This window comes from Carettochelys insculpta, chromosome 24, assembly GCF_033958435.1.
Source record: "Carettochelys insculpta isolate YL-2023 chromosome 24, ASM3395843v1, whole genome shotgun sequence".
Taxonomy (NCBI): domain Eukaryota; kingdom Metazoa; phylum Chordata; order Testudines; family Carettochelyidae; genus Carettochelys; species Carettochelys insculpta.
The window spans coordinates 6,747,311-6,767,238 of NC_134160.1; the positions used below are offsets into that span (position 1 = coordinate 6,747,311).

Genomic DNA, 19,928 nt, shown 5'->3' on the forward strand with positions numbered 1-19,928 from the left:
GTTTGGATGCCCAGTCCCATTAATTTGCCTAGGAAGCAAGAGCCCTGCGTTCCTTGCATACCTAACCCAACTTCACTGGGAGTTCCAGCTGAGCAAGCAGTGCAAAATTGCCTTAAAATTACCACCTCAAGCAGCACCTACACAGACATGTTTATCGAGCAGCTAGCACAATGGGGCCATAACTGGGAAATAACAAACGTGTAAACAAATCATAGTTGTTCCCGGGGCACCATAAGTGAGCTAACCCAATCAACAGCTAAGCTGGATAAGACACTAAAAATCCCCTGTAGAGCCCATTGCTAGCCTGATTCTCAATGCTGTGGACTGGAGTGGGGGGGAATCGTAGGATTTCTTGGCTCCTAGCTTTTAGGCTTCTGTACAGCAATGGGACCAGAGCTGTAGGACTCAGGGCCAGGGCCAGCTCCCACTCTGATTTGCTAAGAAGTAACCAACCAGCATTTTTCAGCATAGTTTCATTGCATCACAGTTAAGTGGTCCATCACAACAACACTGAGCATGTATGCAAATAGCACAGTCCACTGTCCAATTGCTTATACAAACATTAACCAGCCCTGAGAAGGAGGTAAGATTTATGATTGTGGTTTAACAGGTGGAGAAATAAAGACCACACAGGGTATGTCTACACCACAATTAAACACCCCTGGCTGGGTTTGGGCTTCAGGGCTATAATATTGTGGTGTAGACATTCAAGGTTCAGCTGCAGCCCACGCTCTGGGACTTTCCCCCCTTGTGCCCATATGGAATAACAAATGGTTATTCTGCAGCCGCATGATGTCAGTGTCTGATGCACTACAGGGTCTTCTCTGTGTACATCTGGAACAGATTTGTTCCTCTTTCAGATACTCAGGGTTCTGCTAAGCAGGTGAGACTGCATGCTTCTGTGCTCAGTAAATTTATTCTTTAAACTGAATTATTCTTCTGTCAGGCATTAATTTGGCTTCTGGGTACTACATGAAATAGGAGGGTTTTACTTGACAACTAGTAATAAAAGTACGGGGTCAAATTCAGCACCAGATGAAGCAGGTGCAAATCCACTGAAGGATGCTTTGTGCAAGCAGCGAATTTTATCATGAGTGTGGGGGGTGAGAGAGGTTAAATATGGGTGCGAACGGAGCCTGTCTGTCTGGGGAATGAATCCCCAGTTGTCATGTGGATGTCGAGCGGTGGCACTTGGGTTGTAGCACACCCTTGGCTACTTCAGACAATCTATTCCCTGCTTCAGTGGCTGTTGGCAGAGGTTAGAAATCTCTGCACTTCAATTAAACCTCATTCATGCCAAATGCAGAAATCAATAGAGTGCTTATGGACTTCATCAGTTGGCCAGGAAATGCCAGTGAGATGAGGGCAGACTCAGGTGCCATCTGTAATCTTCTCACTGCCTTCCAGTGCATTTCTCCTTTCACTGCTCACTCCAGTTCTGATCATGGGCATGATGCTGCAAGGTGCTGAATGCACTCGGCTCCCATTGACTTCAGTGGGAGATCAGCATGCTCAGTGCCTCATAGGATCAGGACCAGTGATCATGATCTCACACCTGCCCTTAATAGCATCTCTTCTCCTCCTGTGTAATCATTGTGGCTGATGTAAGGAGCAGAGGGCACGGTACGTGCCTGCAGACAGAAAACACTGAGCTGCCTTGAAACAGGAACAGAACCCAGAATCCAGCCAGATTCTGAAAGGGGATGTGGATGGCAAAGAAAGCCTGGCTCCCTGAATTTACAGAATTCAGAGCCAGGGTGAGCTCCCATAGAAATCAATGGAAGTTTTGCTATTGACTCCAGTAGGAGGAGGCCCTTGGTTACGCTGCAGGATGACTCTGTATAATCCCCTTGGAAGGGTCTCTTTCCCCTCTGCCTCCTAAGGACACACCAGATTTGAGAAGCACGGTGTCGAGCAGATGGCAGGAGCGCGGTTTGCTCTCAGAAGTTGCAGTGGCCTTGGCCTATTTTGAAGTCTTTTTTCATCTTTGTGTAGCATCCCCCTGCTGCTCCTGCAGTCTATAATGGCAGCTCTGTGACTCCATGTTCTGCACAGCTCACTTCCCTCTTTCATTACCTCTGAGTGATGGGGAACGGGCTGATGGCAGTTCAGGGACTAACGGTCCAGGCAGAGCAGGCCAGTCAAGCTTTACGCTGAGTGCTGTTACAAAGCTAAATCATATTTCAGGCCCACTAAACGACTTAAATATTTTCTCAGCCATCCCCTGGAGCAGACAACTATAGAAATGAGTTGGAGGGCTTTGCTAGTGCAGTTGCTGCACTGAACCTAACAGCTGTCCAATACCATTACAGTTCAGAGACTGTTTTATATATGTACCTTTCCCTTTCAATATGGGCCCTCTTTTCCAATCCCCTCTGCATTGCTTCTCGGGCTGTAGCTTTCTGATCATGTAACAAAACAGTCCTGATGTACAGAACGCTGCACAGACACAGCTATGTATGCATTACAAGGTCCCTGCTCCAGGCCAGGGCTCACTAACCCCTTGATTGTTAAATTAGCAGGGGATATTTGCAATATTATTTTCCAGTCCTTTGTCGGGAAAAAAACAAAACAAAACTGGTTTTAAATTGTCTGCATGAACCCGGGCCCTAGGCAGATTATTTCATACCTACACATCCATTGGAGGGCCTGGAACAGGCACAGCCATGAAGCCATGGCCAATGGATTGTAACAGCCAGGTCCTGCCCGGGTGAGGAAGTGAGGTTTTTATGCTAATTCACAGAAACAAAATCCCTGGAACGTATTAAAAATCTTTCTTTTTTTCACACTCAGGCAGGGCCAATGACAAACTTTGCAGGGCCCTGGGCAAAGTGTGTGGGGGAGGGGCCCTCTGGACCTCTGGAAAGGGTGGGGCTAGAGGCAGCCAATCCTTAGCATCTCTTGGACTGCACCCCGCCTCCCTCAGCCAGCCCTCAGCACAACTGGGACTGTACCACAAGGGACTCCAATGGCGATTTAAAGGGCTTGGGCTCTCGTCACCACCACAGTAGCAGCAGTGGAGGCCCAGGCCTTTTTAAATCTCTGAGCCCCAGGGCAAGTGCTCCCTTTGCCCTCCCCTCCCCCCAGCAGCCCTGCACTAGGGCATACACCCACACCCAGCTCTTTCTCTTTGCCGCAGCACACATGGGATTGCACAGTGGATGAATCGTCTGAGGAGTGTTAGAACCCAGAGGCTCACCTGGCTGAGTAAACTCCTACCCCATTAATAAAGATATTAACGCTCTACCTTTCTCTCACACTTTTCATCTGAGGACCTCAAAGCACTTGCAGACACTAATGGGTTCATCTTTAGGACTCTCCTGTGAGGCAGGGAAATAGCATCATCTTAATTTTACAGGTAGAGGAGTGAAGGCTGGGGAGGAAGGATCAGTGCTGGTTTTGTGTTCAACCAGCTCCCTAGCCCTCTCCCCCAGCCAGTCCCACAGCTGGGGCTAATGTGGTGTGGATGTTCAGTACCAGCAACTACCAGCACAAAAAAGAGCACTGGGAAGGCAGGTCTTGTGGTTATGCCCTGGGACCCTGAGGGTCATTTCTGAGATGTCATGGATCCTCTGTGTGACCGTGGGTAAATCTTTTAGTCCCTTTGTGGCCTTAGCTCCCCTTCTGTAAGATGAGAATGATGTGAAAACAACCCCAAAAATGTCTGGGAAGGGCTCTTACTGGGAGGACCAGGGCCATTTCAACAGAAGGCACAGGTGTGAAGTGACTTGCTCAAGGTCAGAAAGCTGGAAACAGAACCCAGATTCTCCAGTGTCTGGGTTTAACCACTAGATCCTGCTGCTATCCCATATACCTAGCCACTCTGCATACCCTCATATACCTAGGCCCTTTACAATGCCCAGCAAAATGACAAAACCAGACTCTGTCAAAGACAAAAAGACAAAAAACAATTACACCAGGACCATACCTCTTGTTTACTCCCGGTTGGTGAGCTATTTGGAGACTCGAGGGTAAGAAAAAGGAGGCACGGATTGTCCTAGTTTACCAGAAACCAGAAAGGATAATGCATTTGCAAATGCCTTCAGTGTGCTGGGGATATCTTCCCCTTGTTTCATTCTTTTAGGAATATTTTTAATGAATCTCACCATGTCTCCCAGCCTGTAATTTGCAAAGTGGTAACTTCAGGATATCAGTGTCTTCTGGCAACACAAACAATGGCCAGGAACAATTATATCCAAACCAAAGGCGCATTTCTGGGGTCACTTCTGTCCCAGCACAAATAGGACATGGGGTAGCAGAGCTGTAGCAACCGTGCAGCCTGGATCAGATGCACAGATTTTCACTTCCTGGAACTGGGCACACAATACTGGAGTGCAAGATAATCTTGCAATCAGCATTTTGCAAATCAAGGCAGCTGTTTTGCTAATGTCTTAAAGCCACATTACCTGCACCGTAATGAGTGAGTGAGACAGTCCTGTGTATGAGTAAATCAAGTCCTTTGATTGTGTTTGGGCTTGTAACAATTCTTTTCAAATATAGCTGTGTGGGGGTGTGAGTAGTACGTGTGTGAGCCCAGAGCAAAAATGATACCTCTAGGCCTGTTTATGGGGAGAAAACATGCGAAGGTTTGGCAGAGAAGGGGAAAATATCTGAGGACACATCAGCCATTTTAAAATTAGAACTAATTATGTGGTGACCTCTTCCTTTCAAAAAACTTCCTCCTCAATGTCGCAAGGGAACCAGCCACTAAAAGCCCATCAGCTAAAAGGGGCTCCAGTTATTATGTGGCCAATGCACCATATACCACAGCAGGTAGGCAACGTGCTCCTTTAAAACAGCTCTTCTCATTCTCTAGACTTAACCCCAGACAGCCCCAGCACTCCAGGTATTTTCATGGCTCCTTGAATAGCTGGTGTGTGTAGAGGGAAAGGAGAAGGAATTACAGCTCACAGAGTACGACATGAATGAGGTGGGCCAGGCTTTACCTTTTCTGTTGTAGTTGGAGTTGTTAATTTGAGGAGGCGCCTTTATGAAGGGAGAAAACACTCCCCTGACAGCTAACTTCATGCCACCTGGTTATTACTCTGAGCTACATTCTCAAATGGCTAGTGTCTTTGCAGGTCCACCTTGAGATACCCGAAAAGGCCCTGCTTCTCAGGAGGCAGGTGCTTGGCACTTCCTAAAGGCCAGGCCCTTTTATGGGGTGGCAAACTGAAACTCTAAAATCTCATGCCCTCGGCCTTTCCTGGGATGGGGCGGGAGAGGAATCATAGCCAGTGATAAATGAAAACTATTGCTCACTGAAATAGATAGAGCCCTTGATCTCTGTAGCTCAGAGCAGCTCACACAGAACACCTCCTGCCCGTGTTCCCAGGAAATATACACACCCTGCAGACGCGGCTTAATTTCCTCCTCTGTTTTTATTTATTAGGTAATGAGTTTTTCCTGAGTACGACCCACTTCATAAAATCCTGGAGCAGAACCTGAAGATGTGGGTCTTACCCACAAAAGCTTGTTACCTAATGGATAAAATTTAGTCTTTATGGTGTTACAGGACTGATTGCTCTTTTTCATGAAGCTACAGAGGAACAGGGCTCCCTCTCTGAGACTATTCTGTGTTATTATGAAACCACCTTTTCAGTGAGTGGACACTGCATCCGCTCCCCACAGAGAGAGAGAGAGAGAGATAGAGCCAGGACCTTCTCTCTGTCCAGGTTGCCAGGCAAGGCCAGCCTAGATGAGCCGGGCTCTGTGTACAAAGCCTTGAAGTTACACTTCAGGGACCTGGGCCTCTCCCCACACTTCCCATTGCAGGCCACTGAGTCGCTGCCCTAGGCCAGTGCGCTGAGGTGCAGGGGGACCCTGTAGAACCCAGCACCCACTGGAAGTTTATGGGCATTGCTCTGCCGGGAAAGGACAGGGGCTCGGGGGAAAGGGGGGAGGGTGAGGAACCCACCGGCCCTGCCCAGCAGCCCGGCGCCCGGCCAGGCGGCGGCTGCCCCTTACCTGCCTCCACGAGGAACAGGCTGGCATAGCTGAAATAGACCAGCAGCGCTGCGTTGATGTCGATGAAGAAGTGATGCATCCTCCAGCGCGGGCGCATGCCGCATGCCTGGCGCGCCGGTTCAGGACCGCGGACAGGTCCCCGGCGCGGCGGCTCCAGCATCCATCGCGGGCGGCAGGGGGCCGGCTCAGCGGCGGCCCCTTGCCTCGGGCTCCCGGGACAGGCTGGCGGGGCGGCGGCCGGGCTGCGGGGAGGGGAGAGCGGAGGGGCTGAGCTCCATCGGGCGGCGCGCCCGGCCACCCCGGCTGCTACGCGCCGCCCGCCGCTGCTGCAGAGCGGGAACGTGCCCCGGCCGCGGGTCCATTCATGGAAAGAGGCGTCCCCCCGCCCCCCAGCTCCCAGCCCCTTCTGCGCGTCATCGGCGACCGGCCCGCCCCGCCCGGCAGCGGGACCCCCCAGCTCCTGGCCGGGGTCCCCCAACCCCACCAGCTCCTGGCCGGGGCCCCTCAACCCCCACAGCTCCTGGCCGGGGTCCCCCGACCCTCCCAGCTCCTGGCCGGGGTCCCCCGACCCCACCAGCTCCTTGCCGGGGCCCCCCGACCCTCCCAGCTCCTGGCCAGGGTCCCCCCGACCCTCCCAGCTCCTGGCCGGGGCTCCCCAAACTCCCCCAGCTCCTGGCCGGGGTCCCTCAACCCTCCTGTCTCCTGGCCTGGGTCCCCCCACCCCCCCAGCTCCTGACCAGGGTCCCCCAACCCCCCAGCTCCTGGCTGGGGTCCCCTGACCTTCCCAGCTCCTGACCGGGGTCCCCCAACCCCCCCAGCTCCTGGCTGGGGCCCCCCAACACTCCCGGCTCCTGGCCGGGGTCCCCCAACCCCCCAGCTCCTGACCGGGGTCCTCCAACCCCCCCCAGCTCCTGGCTGGGGCCTCCCAACCCCCCCAGCTCCTGACTGGGCCCCCCGAACCCCCCAGCTCCTGGATGAACCCCCTGGTAGCTAGTTTATCTTCCAGCCCCTGTCTGGGCCTCCCCAGGGAGGAACGACCCCCCACCCTCCCAGCCCCCCTCCCACCAGCCTTTGGCCTAATCCCCTGGCAAATGAAACCACCTACCAGACCCTCACCTGCCAGCCCCTGGCCGGACCCTCCTAGCCAGCTCCCTGGGGATTTGCTACTACTACCTCCTCGGCCCTGCCGCCGGCCCAGTGTCTCCCACGGGGTGAGGTGAGGCAGGACCCGGCCTGAGCATAAGAAGTAGAGCCCCCCTGCGGTGTGGGGAGCCCGAGGCTCCCTCCTATCAGTACAACCCTTCGGGATAGCCCTGCCCCTGCACCGGTGGAGAGAGTCTGGGCAGCCAGTGATTGGTGGGTCTGGAAGATTCTCCTGTGCCCACTGGGTGCAGCCAGGGTGAGGCGAGAGGGGCTGCAGCACCTGCCAGCCTCCTGGAGCAACAAGCTAGGAGCTGGTCCCCGGGACCTGAACCTGCTGCCCCCGAGGAACCCGCTGTGACACTGCAGCACTCACCTTCTGGCTGAACCCACCCTGCACCAGCCTGGGGGGCAGCATCTGTAACCCCCCAGTGTTAAACACCCTCCCCAGGGTCTGACCTCCCCAGCCGTAAGCTCCACTGGACTCCCAGGCAAATGGTTTGAAACTGCAGTGGAGAACAGAAGGTAACAATGAGGTAAAGCGTCAGATGCAGAGAGAAGTCTGCGTGGCCTGTACCCTGGGAAATCATACCTCACCAATCTACTAGACTTCTTTGAGGCGGGTCAAGGAACACGTGAACATAAGAATGTCCAGTCTAGGTCAGACCAAAGGTCCATCTAGCCCAGCGTCCTGTCTACTGACAGCAGCTAATGTCATCTCCCCCCAGAGGGAGTGAACCGAGCAGGGAATCATTAAGAGATCTCTCTCCTGACATCCCTTTCCAACCTCTGACAAGCAGAGGCGAGGGGGCACCCTCTCTGCCCAGCCTGGCTAATAGCCATGGATGGACCTAACCTCCATGAATTTATCTACTTCTGGTTCTTTTTTGAACCTGTTGTAGTTCTTTGTTGTGGACAAGGATGAACCAATTAATGTAGCAGTGATGCTCAACCAAGAAAAGTGAGGGGGCTTTGTGCCTGGCCCTCCTTCACTTAAGTGGGCCACAGCAGCTCACAACCCACAGGGGCTCCACCAGCCTGGGAGACCCCTTTGTCTGTCCCCCCATCCCACCTTTTGCATAATGGGGCACTGGAGCCCCACACTTACCTGCTCCTCCCCCCTCATCACTTCAGAGCCCCATGAATTACCTGATTTGTGCTGGGTCCCTCTTCCTCCCCCTCCCTCCCAGGAGAACAGCCAGGAACAGCTGATTTGCAGCATTCCATCTCTGCTGGAAACTGGCAGGAGCAAGGATGGAGTGCAAATCAGTGGGGCTGGGGTGCTCTGAAAATGCTGGGAGGGAGGGAAAGTAGGAAGTGTGGGAGTCTGGCGCCCAAGTGTGTGAGAGACGTGTGAAGAAGGGGGGCAGAGAAGGGGGCTGTGGGCTGCAGGTTGCCCACCTCCTGAACCATCAGAAAGCCTGGACCATCAGAAAGCCTTTGGCATCTGTCTCCGCTAAGGAGACACAAAAAGCCAAGGTCCTACCCAAAAGGAGGGGTGTTCATCTTGGTGCCTGGTCCAAATTCAGTTTTAGGTCACTACTGTCTGTCTCCTTAAACTTTCACCTGCAGCTTCAATCAGATGGGGGAAGTCCTCATTTCCTGCCTTAAACAGCTGTGCACCCTTAAGTATGCATTTCACCCCAGGTTGCTGTTAAGTGGTAGATAAGGTGACTGACCCCTGCAGGTGGTTTGGAATGCAGCAAGAGTTATTATGGATTTACATCTGCTATTGGCTGATCTTCCCCCCTTTCTGAGGAGAAACTGAATTTGTAATGAGGAAAATAATAAATTATTGAGTTCCCCTCCCTCTGAATTTAGTCCCAAAACCAGTGATTCTACCAGAAATGTCTGGGCTTCTGAAACCTCTACGCTGACTTTTCTTACCATCCCAGCTGCAAAATCCTGCAATACTCTTCAGAATAAGCTGCAGCAAACTCTCTGTAAAGTACACATAACCTTCCCCCAGGACATGCCTATAGACATTATCCAGAGCAGGGGAGTGGCATATCTACCGGAGAACTGCCAGTGAAGATGGACCAGCTGGTCTTTCATTCCCTCTCCTGTGGGCCAAAAGAAATACAGGTGTTTAGCCAGATCCCAGCTATGCAGATCATTCCCTGCCCCCCCACTGGAATGACTATGTCTTTATCACAGGCTTTCACACATTATTTATTTTCTGTGCTATGGTCTTGTGGCTCAGGCACCAGACAGGAGTTCTATTTTAAGCTCTGCCATTCACCTGCTTCATAATCTTGGTCAAGTCGCTTCCTCTGTTTCTTCTCCCACCCTTTGTCTTTCTTGCTCAGGCTGTAAGCCCTTTAGGGGAGGGGAATCTATGTATATACAGCACCAAGCGTAATGGGGCCCTGATCTTGATTCAGGTCTCTGGGCACTACACTAACCCAAATAACAATAGTACATTCCAAATCCATCCCTGGGGAAACTCCCCAGACTCCTGCACAATTACACCAGGATTGCATTTGTCCAATTGTAGCACAGGTTGGCACAATGGAATTTTCTGGCTTCTCCTGTGTCCCCAACTGTAGCTTTAAGATGCCCTCATGACTAGAGGTACTCAGGGGCAGGGACGCTTTACGATCAAGGATTAACTTAGCCCATACAATTAGCTGGATTCTAAATTCAGCTCTTACGGGTGTTAGATGAGAGGCTAGAATTAGATGGGTGTGTAGGTTAATGAAGTTGGCGTTGTTATGATTGATGATAACTAGCTGAAGGGAGCAGAGGCAATTTTCCAAACTTGTACAGAGCTGGTCAGCAATATGTCACAGAACAGGCAGCCCCAGCTCTTTGGCAGTTGTGACAGGTGCTGTAGCAACCTCAGGAGGTTGACAAAAGTGCATCCTTCAGAGCCTGCTAACCTCGTCTGCAGAGACCCACCGAAGAAAAGACTTAGAGCTGGTGGCAGCCAGCATCCTAGAAAGAGGTGGAGACATCCTATTCCCATTCAGGTGGCCCTGCAAGCTTTGAGACCGTCACAGCATAATGTAGTCAGGCAAGTGGTTATACGGGTAGCCAACACGTGCTCTAATGGTGCCTGTGAAGTTACCCAGAACAGCTCCCTGGCCAGAGTAATTTTCAAGGCCGGGTTGCAGCTTGCAGAGACTACAGGTCCCATCATGCAATGCTCCATCTGGAGCAGCAGACAGACCTGGCTAGCCTGGACATCTGCAATCAGCTGCTTTCTAGCTGCCTGCTTAGGTATTTATATATCTGCAGTCACTACAATACCTCATTACTGTTGCCATTTAAATGTGGCTGTCAGATTCGGGCAAGTTGTCGGACTAGACCTCCCTGTTAAAGTTCACTTCGTGGGCCAGCAGCTCGTCTCGGTCACATCCACGCAATGGGCTTCCCCAGGGACTGGCAAGCAAACTGGGCCTTAAGACAGTGAATGCAGAATGTTCTCTGCTGCTCCCGTCCCTCGGCGTCCTTTCCGAAAGGAGGTGAGAATTGGCCTGTGAAAAGTGCTGCGGCAAACAGCACTGCATTGCAATTCACCAGATTGGATTAGTGTTTATTATTTGTAACGCAGTAATATCTAGTCTGGGCTGCGCTTACCCATATGCAGAGTATGCAACTGCACAGGACACCCAAAAATTTGGGGCACCACTGCGTCTTAATGCCCAGCCTCCCACTTCACCCTATCCCTGTTCTGTGGCTCAGCTTCCTTTGGAGAGGATCTAGTTACCTTAAAAGTGAAAAACCCTGAGAGACCTATAAGCAGACACTGACCCTGTGAAAGAGCCATTCGAGTGGTAACGAAGCCATTTAACAAGCATTTTCCAGCCCCAGCTATATACTGCCAGTTTCTCAATTTACAGTGTGACTCTATGTGACTTCAAAATTTGCGTTAAAAATTATTCATTAGTGTGCATCTAAAGGTTGTAAAATCACATCTCTACAAACTCATTCCCCCACCCCACCCCTGCGCTGCTGTTGGGCACAGGGACATCAGTTTAATAAGACTGCATAGGGCCCCATAAACTGACGGACAAATCTTCATCTATATGCCCTGACTGGGCCCATTGTGCTTGTCTCTGCACATTGCACTTAGCAAGTGACTGTCTCTGCTTCAAAGAGCTTATGGTCTATAGAGAGAAAAGACATGGAATCGCCTTCCTACAAATGAGAAACAGAAGCACACTGACATTAAGTGATTTGCACAAAGGCTCTGGGAAAGCCGGGGAGCAAACCTGGATCTCCTCTCCCAGGACATGGGACCATCCTTCCTTAACTTTAAATGGTTGCAGGGGTAGCCGTGTTAGTATGTTTCAGCAAAAATCGCAGGGAGTCCAGTGGCACCTTGAACAATTTCATTGTGGCATAAGCTTTCATGAGTTGCAACTCGTTTAATCAGATGCGTAAAGTGAAAGAAAAAGGAAGAGATATTAGCTGGAATTCATATGCAAATTTGACACCATCAGAATGGGTCTGAATAGGGACTGGGCATGGTTCTCTCATTACCATAAGTAATTCCCAGTTAGATATTTTCACCTTCTTATCTGCATCCACCCTGATTGAATTAACTGTGATGTAGCACTCCCATGTCTGTATCCCCACTTTCTGGTTCCTTTTCTTTCACTTCATGCATCTGATGAAACGAGTTGCAACTAACAAAAGCTTATGCCATAATAGAATTGTTAGTCTTTAAGGAGCCACTAGAATCCTTGTTGTTTTAACTTTAAATGATTATTTCCGATACCTACTCCAAGCTTTGAATCTGCATTCATTCACCTACAGTGTATCCTATCGGCAGCACTCAAACGCCTCCCCCTTTGGGACCTGGTTGTGCATGGATGAGTCTCTCTTCACCTGGAACATTTGTGAATGAGCATATCCGAGAAGAGCCTTTAATCTCTGCAAGGAGATGTATCTCCCTCCACACGCTCCTGTCTGATTCGCAGCTGTGCAGAAGTTCTTGGCTCCTTACAGAAGCTCTGCAGCTGATTGCTCTGCAATTAAATGGCTCACACAGTTAATGCCTTGCCTTTCATCTTCTGGCTGGTAACATTAAACTTTCAAGCACTCTGGACAAAGAGAAGGCATGAAGGAAAGCAAGGGAGGGGTGGAGAGAATGAATGTCAGAGGTGGCCAAGGGTCAATTCCTGACTGGTCACTACACTCAGTCTCTATGTCCATTGTTCTCTTCACAGTCAGAGAATCTTAGAATCAGAGGATTGGAAGAGACCTCAGAAGGTCACCAGGTCTAACCCCCTATTAAAAACAGGACCAATCCCAACTAAATCAACCCAGCCAGGGCTTTGTCAAGCTGGGACTTAAAGACCTCTAGGGAAGGAGAGTCTGTCATCTCCCTAGGTAACCCATTCCAGAGCTTCACCACCCTGTTTTCCTGACAGTTTTTCCTGTCTAAATTTCTCTGAGGATTTCAGCTCCTGCTGAAGTCAATAGGGATTCAGGACACTTAGCCCCTGGCAGGATCAGTCTGTAAGAGACGGATTGCTGATTGCAAAGCTGTTCCCAAAGGTTGTAGATTAATTACAGTGTCACTCTGGTAGGAGAGTAGGAGATTTTCCAGTCTCTGTGTGCAAGACAAAGACTATGACGCAGCTGCACAGTTTGGATTCTATCCAGTAGTGGTTACGGGTGTGCAAATATACACACACACACACATTACAATACACATCGAACACTCAGTCTACAGAGACCTTTGTATGCTTCATAATCTTGTGCCACTCTAGATGTCACTCATCTGGACCACAGAAAAAAGGTGTCCAGGTAGTTGCAGATGCCTGAGGTTCATCCTTCACAACAAATGGCAAGACTTGGTCACAGACAAGGAGCTTTGGAACAAAGCAGGACAAGAACCACTTGATGTTTAAATCAAGAGAAGAAAGCGGGGATGACTAAGCCACACTCTCAGAAAACTACCATCCAGCACAGTCTGTCAGGATCTCAAATGGAACCTGCAAGGAAAATGCAAAAGTGGAAGACCTCAGACAACGTGGAGAAGATCTACTGAGATTGTAGGACAAAACTGGGGTACTCATGGGATCAGCTAGAAGCTTTGTCCTGAGATACAGTGAAGTGGAGAAGACTTGTAGATGACCTATACTCTACTCAGAGTACAAGGGTTCAAGTCAAATTGTGCTGCTCAGACACACCATTATGCGCCCATCCGTGTGATTCATCCCAGAAGTAACCAGAAGCCAAGCTGTTTACTACCTCGCCTTCCAATGTGTCATAGGAAAAGCATAATTAAAACCACCCCCAATTAGAAGAAACAATTAAAACGTAAACCAAACTTAGGTCACTCAACGCATGTCCATCCAATATGACTGACGTAAGCACTTCAGTGGCCCACCCACTGCCTTTCTTTAGGTGGAACTATAAATCCAATATTAATTGCAAGATGTATTGTCTGGGTTCTTGTGATTGTCAGATGAAACTGCTCTGTGACAGCTTTGCTGAATGGATGTGTATAGCTCTGTTGTTTAGCTAGTGACAAGTGGACAGGGCTCCCATGAGCACACCAAGGCCTGGGAGGTTCAGAACTGCTTAGGACCAGGGGGTACATCAACATCAACTCACCTAAATATTTGCCTAGTTTTACCACAGGCTACATAATACCACTAGTAAGGTCAGTACAGTAGAGTTCATTCAGACAATGGCTTGTTTCTACTGCTTTGTCTGCCTTATGCTGAAATGTCAGTACAATAGTTTTATTCCAATTCATTTCTTTGATAATAAGATGGTAGAAATTCGGCAAGTTTTCAGGAGTAGCCTTCTGTGATATTTTTGCATGTTTTCGCAAGTAAATAGTTTATAAGTGAGGTGTAACTTGGTGGATGCAAAACAAATCTGACTCCTGAAAAAGGTGCAGGTCTCTGGACAGGTTGAATGGCCCTTGTTTCAAGACCTCAGATTACCTTAGGACCATATTTCTCAACCGGTGGTGTGCATACCTTCAGGGGTACACAAGAGAAGCCTGGGGGTACTTATAATTTTTATAAAGGGGTCCTTTATATAAAAAGGTTGAGAAACACTGGACTAAGATAATAAAAGCCTTTGCTTTCTAGCCCATGCTGCCTCACACCTAGACCATTAAAGACATGGATGACGTGCGTGTAGATGGCACAGTTCCGGTTACCTCTGCTCATCTCTGGGGACCTACATTCAAATCCTGATTAGATCAAAGGGTGTGAATGCCTCATCCTAAACTCTCCCGGACAGTTATTCACATCACAAAACAAAGTGATGGGACCAGCAGAGATCACAGCAGGTTGAGATGCAGGGCCACTGGCAGAGGTGGGTACATGTGAGCCAGGGGCTGGAATGTCACAGCAAGAATATTGCTGGCTGGGACCTGTGTTCCCTGTAGGCTGTAAACTTGGGTGACCACACAGGAGAGAGTCAAATGCCACCCAGCTGATTAAAGGAACACCTGCAGTACCCACTGCTGGCAGCAGGTGTCTATTGGTGATGCACACCTGCGCATGCTTGATGCTCATGTAACCCACCCACCTACGTGTGGTTAATTGTCCCATGTGGTGGTATCTAGACCACGTCACAGAGCAAGAATAAGTGTCCTCTACAGCGTCAGCTGAGAACCAGCCGGCCTTTAGCTCAAGCTCTGGAATCACCTGCACTAAGCTCCCGAGGACCCAGATTTGCATCCTCCTATGGGCAGTTACACACACAACAGAACTTATTCTGCACCTGGATGGAAAATAAACCAGAGAGAACATTGGCTGGGACATAGAGCCATTGACCAAGACCCATGTAGAGGCTCAAGATTAGAAGTGTGGGAGGCCGTACAGGTCAGGACTGAGAGGTGTTAGCCAGTGGTGGAAAAAGTACTCCAAAAGTTATGTGAGTAAAAGTGCAGCTGCTTTCACTTCTGGATACTTGAGTACAGTCTAGATGTGGCACGTGTGCAGCTCCAGAAACTGAATGAGAAAAAAGTCTCTAGGCTGAGGGGATGCGGGTGAAAGGACAGTGGATTGAGCTGCATTTCTTCCCCATGACATTGGCTGGGGCAGGCACAGGGAGAATGCTGACACACGCCCAATTTCCTAGCACATCTCCAGAGCTGCACATGCTCCCTCCTTGTCTGGGCAAAGGCTGCGTTCAGCCCTGGGGAGCTGATGAGGATTCATGATCGATTGGTCTCGAGAGACTGCAGAGAAAGAAGATGCTCTGAACACCCAGCAGCAGACCGGCTGCCCCCGCCTCTTCCTATCTCCCTCCCCTAACCACAGAGGAAGGAGCCTGCAGCCCCAAGACTGATAGGTCTGTCTCGCAAGGCAACGAGGCACCATTAATCGAGACTTGAAGGCTGCCTCTTCTGTGGAGTGGAGTGAACAGGACTGATACACCCAACTGGCAGCTCCCACTCTCCTCCTGGCAGTTTTATGATAATTGGAAAGAGAAACAGAAGTAATTAACTGATGCCTGACACCAGGAAAATTAAATACTTGGGCCTTTTCCCCTTCAGTCATACTTAATCCTAAAAACTCAGTAAAACGTCCAGCTCAGACGGCTTAAAGAAAGGAAGGGCCCCTCTCCAGGCTTCCTCCCCCCTGCATGCACAACCATACGGCCCACACACACGCACACACACTCTGGCTGCATGGCACTCCCAGAGTGCACACACACACATATCGCATACACACCGCCTGACCAACACCCCCTGCACACAGACCCCTTCCACGCACACGCTTTACTCTGCCCCAACAACCAGCCAGCACACCGTGTGCTGTGCATCACATTCCCTGCCACACCCCACACATCCTTCTATCCTGCATACACTCCCAATCAGCACACCCTGCCCCTGCATACGACACGCTACACGTCATATGTATATACGCCTCCCCTGCACAACCCTACATTTGCACCCCTCTGCAAACACCCTCCCGAGCACAGCTGGTGTAGATGCACAATCATGTGTAACACACACCAAATGCACACCCTGTGCAGCCACACACACACACGGCTTTGAGCAATATTTACAAGGCTGTCGCTCCAGAGTGGCTCTGGAAGACAATGAGCTGCCACAGAGCCCTGACCAGCGGAAGAGAGTGCTGTTCCCATTCATTCGTTCATTCCAGCTCCAAGACACTGAGATCACCTGCTGCCTGGCCAGGCATCCCTGGAGCTGGTGGAGTGGCTCTGCCTGACAGCTGCTCCATGATCTACCAGTGGCCAGAGCCGTCAGCGCCCTTCCAAAGCCCTTGGAGAAGAACCGCCCTCCCACTTTCTGCAAGGAGGTCCTTGGAGCAGAGGCTGAATGCCAGGGAAGAGCGGAGCCACGGTGTGGCTTTATTCCGCTGCTATTTTGGCTATGTGGGGCTTTCTGTTTAGGTTTATGGCTCCAGCTTTGAGGATGGGGATGAGTCTAGCGCAGACACAGCTCCTTGGGCAGAGGCTGAGCCATTTCCTGCTCTGGCCTGTTGGATTCTAAAGACTTAAGTCACCCCAGATGTAGCCCGGCCCTGAACACAGCCTGGGGTTTGTCTCCTTTGCTCCTGGGCCCCCTCCACCCCATCGGCTTTAGAGATGGGACATTACAGGGAGAGGTCCCCCTGGCTCCTGGGGCTCCTCTGTTCGTCTCCTTCCCCTGAACGTTGGAAGTGTCTGCAGAGAAGAAGGAGGCCCCAGAGCACCTAGCCTCAACTCACCTCACAGCCTCTTGACACGCCTGCTTCCAGCACTGCCAGGGACTCGTCTGCCTTCCCAGTGGAGAAGGGAAGCGAGGCGGCTTCTGTCGCCTCTCTGTCCGTGGCAGGGCCCTCTGTCGCACCCAGGCTGCTGGTCTCTGTCCTGAGCTGCGTTTCCAGGGCCACGGCGGGGGGCAGGACTCCACCCTCGCTGACATTCCTCCCCACCCCCCGCAAAGCCCAGCTGTCCTGGCCCAGAAAGGAAAGCGACGCCAGACACTGCTTCCATCCCGTCCCTTGGAATGCCGTGGGGCCGTCCGGATGAGACAATCCCTTGCAGTCTGCACAGCTGTCCTTTCCTTCACCAACTGAGCTCCTGCTGCCCCACACCGCCTCCCTGTAGGATCAGGCGGGGATCAGCTTTCCCAGGCATGAGAGAGGAAGAGTATTAGGGTGACAACGGAGCTCTACTAAAGGGAATCGGAGAACCTAGGGAGGGCTGGACAGGGCCAGGGAATGACTGAACTCCTGGCAAACCTCCAGGCCAGCTCAGGGCTATCTGAGACGCCCAACCAAGACATTCAATAGGGTCCTCCAGCCCCAGACTGCAAGCCCCAGGATTCGGCGTGAAATGAACTGACCCAGGCCTCTGGGCAGGCACAGCCCCACAGGGCAGAGAGGAAGCTGGTTCTAAGAGCTGCCCACAAAGGGCGTGCCCCACGAGGAGGAGGTGAGCTGAAGCAGCACAGGTGTCTGTGCTAAGAGCTCTGCCCACGACAGGGTTTGGGGGTCCGAGCAAATGAGGAAACCCACAGGCAGACACACACTGGCAGAGGGCAGCAGAGGGGAGGAGCCAAGGGAGGGGGTTGCTAGCCAGGGCTGGAGGAAGTTGCAGAGCCCTGGGAAGCAAGAGGTTAAAGAGAAGGGGTTCAGTATCTTTATCTTGCTGGGGGGGTGTGGTGGCTGTTAGGAGGGGCTGAGGCTCCCATTTTTTGCAGCGGTTAGGTGGTGCAGCGCCTCTGGGCCTTTGTCCTGCCCCAGTGAGGTTTATGGTTTCAGTGCTGAAGGGCCCTGGTTTGAACCCTGCTCAGGGCCAGGCCCACAAACCCCAGCAAATGGTCCAAGCTTCAGACCGTCCCAGGCCATGATGTGGTACCTGTGCTACAGCCACCAGCAGGAGGAAACCAGGGCAGAGACTGAAGCAAGTGGGCCTTGGCAACAGCAGGTTTCAGCAGCTGTACCCAGCTTGGTCAGAGGGCCAGAGACAACTGTGACAGGACAACAAGGGTGCGAAGCCACCTGAGAGGGGAACTGGGCTCCATTCCAGCCAGAAGGGGAACTTTCTCGTTGCTGTGCCCTCTCCTCTGCAGGGGCCTTTTGGATCTGATGGAGAGACGAGGACACTCACCCAGCCAGACTTTTGCCGTATGGCGCGAGCTGCGGTTCGCGCAGTGACTGTGAAGCTGCCGTTTGTATTGTTTTATCGATTGCAAAGGTCAGTCGATAATGCGTCGACCGCTCCGTGGCTCCCCAGAGACTCCACTCCTTTCAAGGCTTTGGGAAGTGCAGCTGCTGCTGCGTCTGGCTGTTCGTTACTGTGAACGGGGAACGCCGGTATTTCCGAGAGGCGCCGGGACGCAGCGGCCGGTGAGATTCTGAGGGGATGCAAAGCGCACTGACCTAAACAAGAGAGAGGAGAAAGGAGGAAACAGGAGGGCTAGTGCTGCAACCGCGTCAGCCACGCGCTGGGGGCCTGGAGCGGACCTGTGGCATGGACAGACACACGTCTGATCAAGTCAGTGCATGGGGACCCAGTATTGAAACAAGTGCCAATAACAGCTGTCCCGGCCAGAGGGAGACGGGGCCAAGGGACAGCCGGCCAAGGAGACCCAGGCCATGCAGGAGAAGCTATGTCATTAACACAGAGCCGCCACTGAGTGGGAGGAGGAAAAAGCTTTTTCCGCCTGCTGTTCAGGCTGTTCTTGGGTGGAGCTGCATCAGAACCGAAGCCAGGGGGCTTTGGTAGCTGGGGTAGAATGCGCCCACCTTCCCAAAGGAGAAAGCATCGTGAGGTGGCCAATTCGTCTGCAGGAATTTGTTCTCTGAAATCGTCTGCTCGATGGGCAGCAGCCGTCAGAAAAGCAAAGGGAACGTTAAGGGGCATTAGAAAAGCCACAGAGCAGTGGTGACCAAGAGGGATTCAAGGATAGCTGCACTTGTGGTAGTGGTCCTTCCACGTTCGCTACAGCCTCCCTGCCCCCACTCTAATTCAATGCCATCCTCCTCCCCCGGAGCCAGGTATCCCCAGCCTCCCCACTCTAACCCTTGCCAGAGGATGTGAAGTCCAAGGCTAGGTCTACTCTTTGGGACTGGCCATCAATCTTCCAGAATTCAATTCAGTGCATCTAGTAGGCAAACGCTAAATTGAACTGGCCTGGCACCACTATCAAACCCGACACTCCTGGCAGTCACAAGGTGTAAGGGAAGTCGATGAAAGAGTTTTTCTCGTTGACTCCCCCACGTGGATGGCGGCAAAATCTATTTGAGATAAGTTGGCTCCAGTTATGCAATTCTCACAGCTGGATTTGTGTAGCTGAAATGTATTTTACCTCCTCGTTTAGACCTGGCCCAAGACTAGAACAAGATTCAAAGAAGAACTAGATAAATTCATGGTGGTAGGTCCATCAGGGGCTATTAGCCAGGATGGGCAGGAATGGTGTCCCAAACCTCCGTCTGTCAGCGATGGGAATGGGAGGGAGGGAGGAAGGAAGGGATCACTTGATAATTACCTGCTCTGTTCATTCTTCTGGGGCAGCTGGCATTGCCCACTGTTGGAAGGCAGGACACTGGGCTAGATGGGCCTTTGGTCCAACCCAGGCCAGCTATTCTTATGTTGGCAGCCAGGAAATGACTCATCTTCTGCCTGACTGCCAAAAGCTTGCAAGCTTCATTCTCTCCTCCCCACACCGCTAGGTTTCTGTACTGCCTCCCAGCAGCTGCTGCTCCATTCAGCCCGTGTTTGCAGCATGGCTAAACAGTGACTGGAAGGAGCACGTGGGAGGTGCCCTGGGTGGGCGAGGCAGAGCCTGGCACATGGGTCACTTCCCCTGGCATTGTGCACATGCGCAGTAGCGTGATGCAGTGCAGAGCAATGTAGGAGCCACAGGTGAGGGTAAAGGG

General features: G+C 51.6%; 2 protein-coding genes across 3 annotated transcripts in view; one reads left to right on the forward strand and one right to left on the reverse strand.

Annotated features, from left to right (window-relative positions):
* The window catches only part of FNDC5 (fibronectin type III domain containing 5), a 30,433-nt gene extending 24,369 nt beyond the window's left edge, over positions 1 to 6,064 (reverse strand). Inside the window, exon 1 of the mRNA XM_074976202.1 lies at positions 5,968 to 6,064. Within this exon, the coding sequence (XP_074832303.1) occupies positions 5,968 to 6,064 (97 nt within the window). The remainder of the gene's footprint in view (positions 1 to 5,967) is intronic.
* S100PBP (S100P binding protein) overlaps positions 1 to 19,928 on the forward strand; it is an 87,565-nt gene that overhangs the window by 56,327 nt on the left and 11,310 nt on the right. The window lies entirely within an intron of this gene.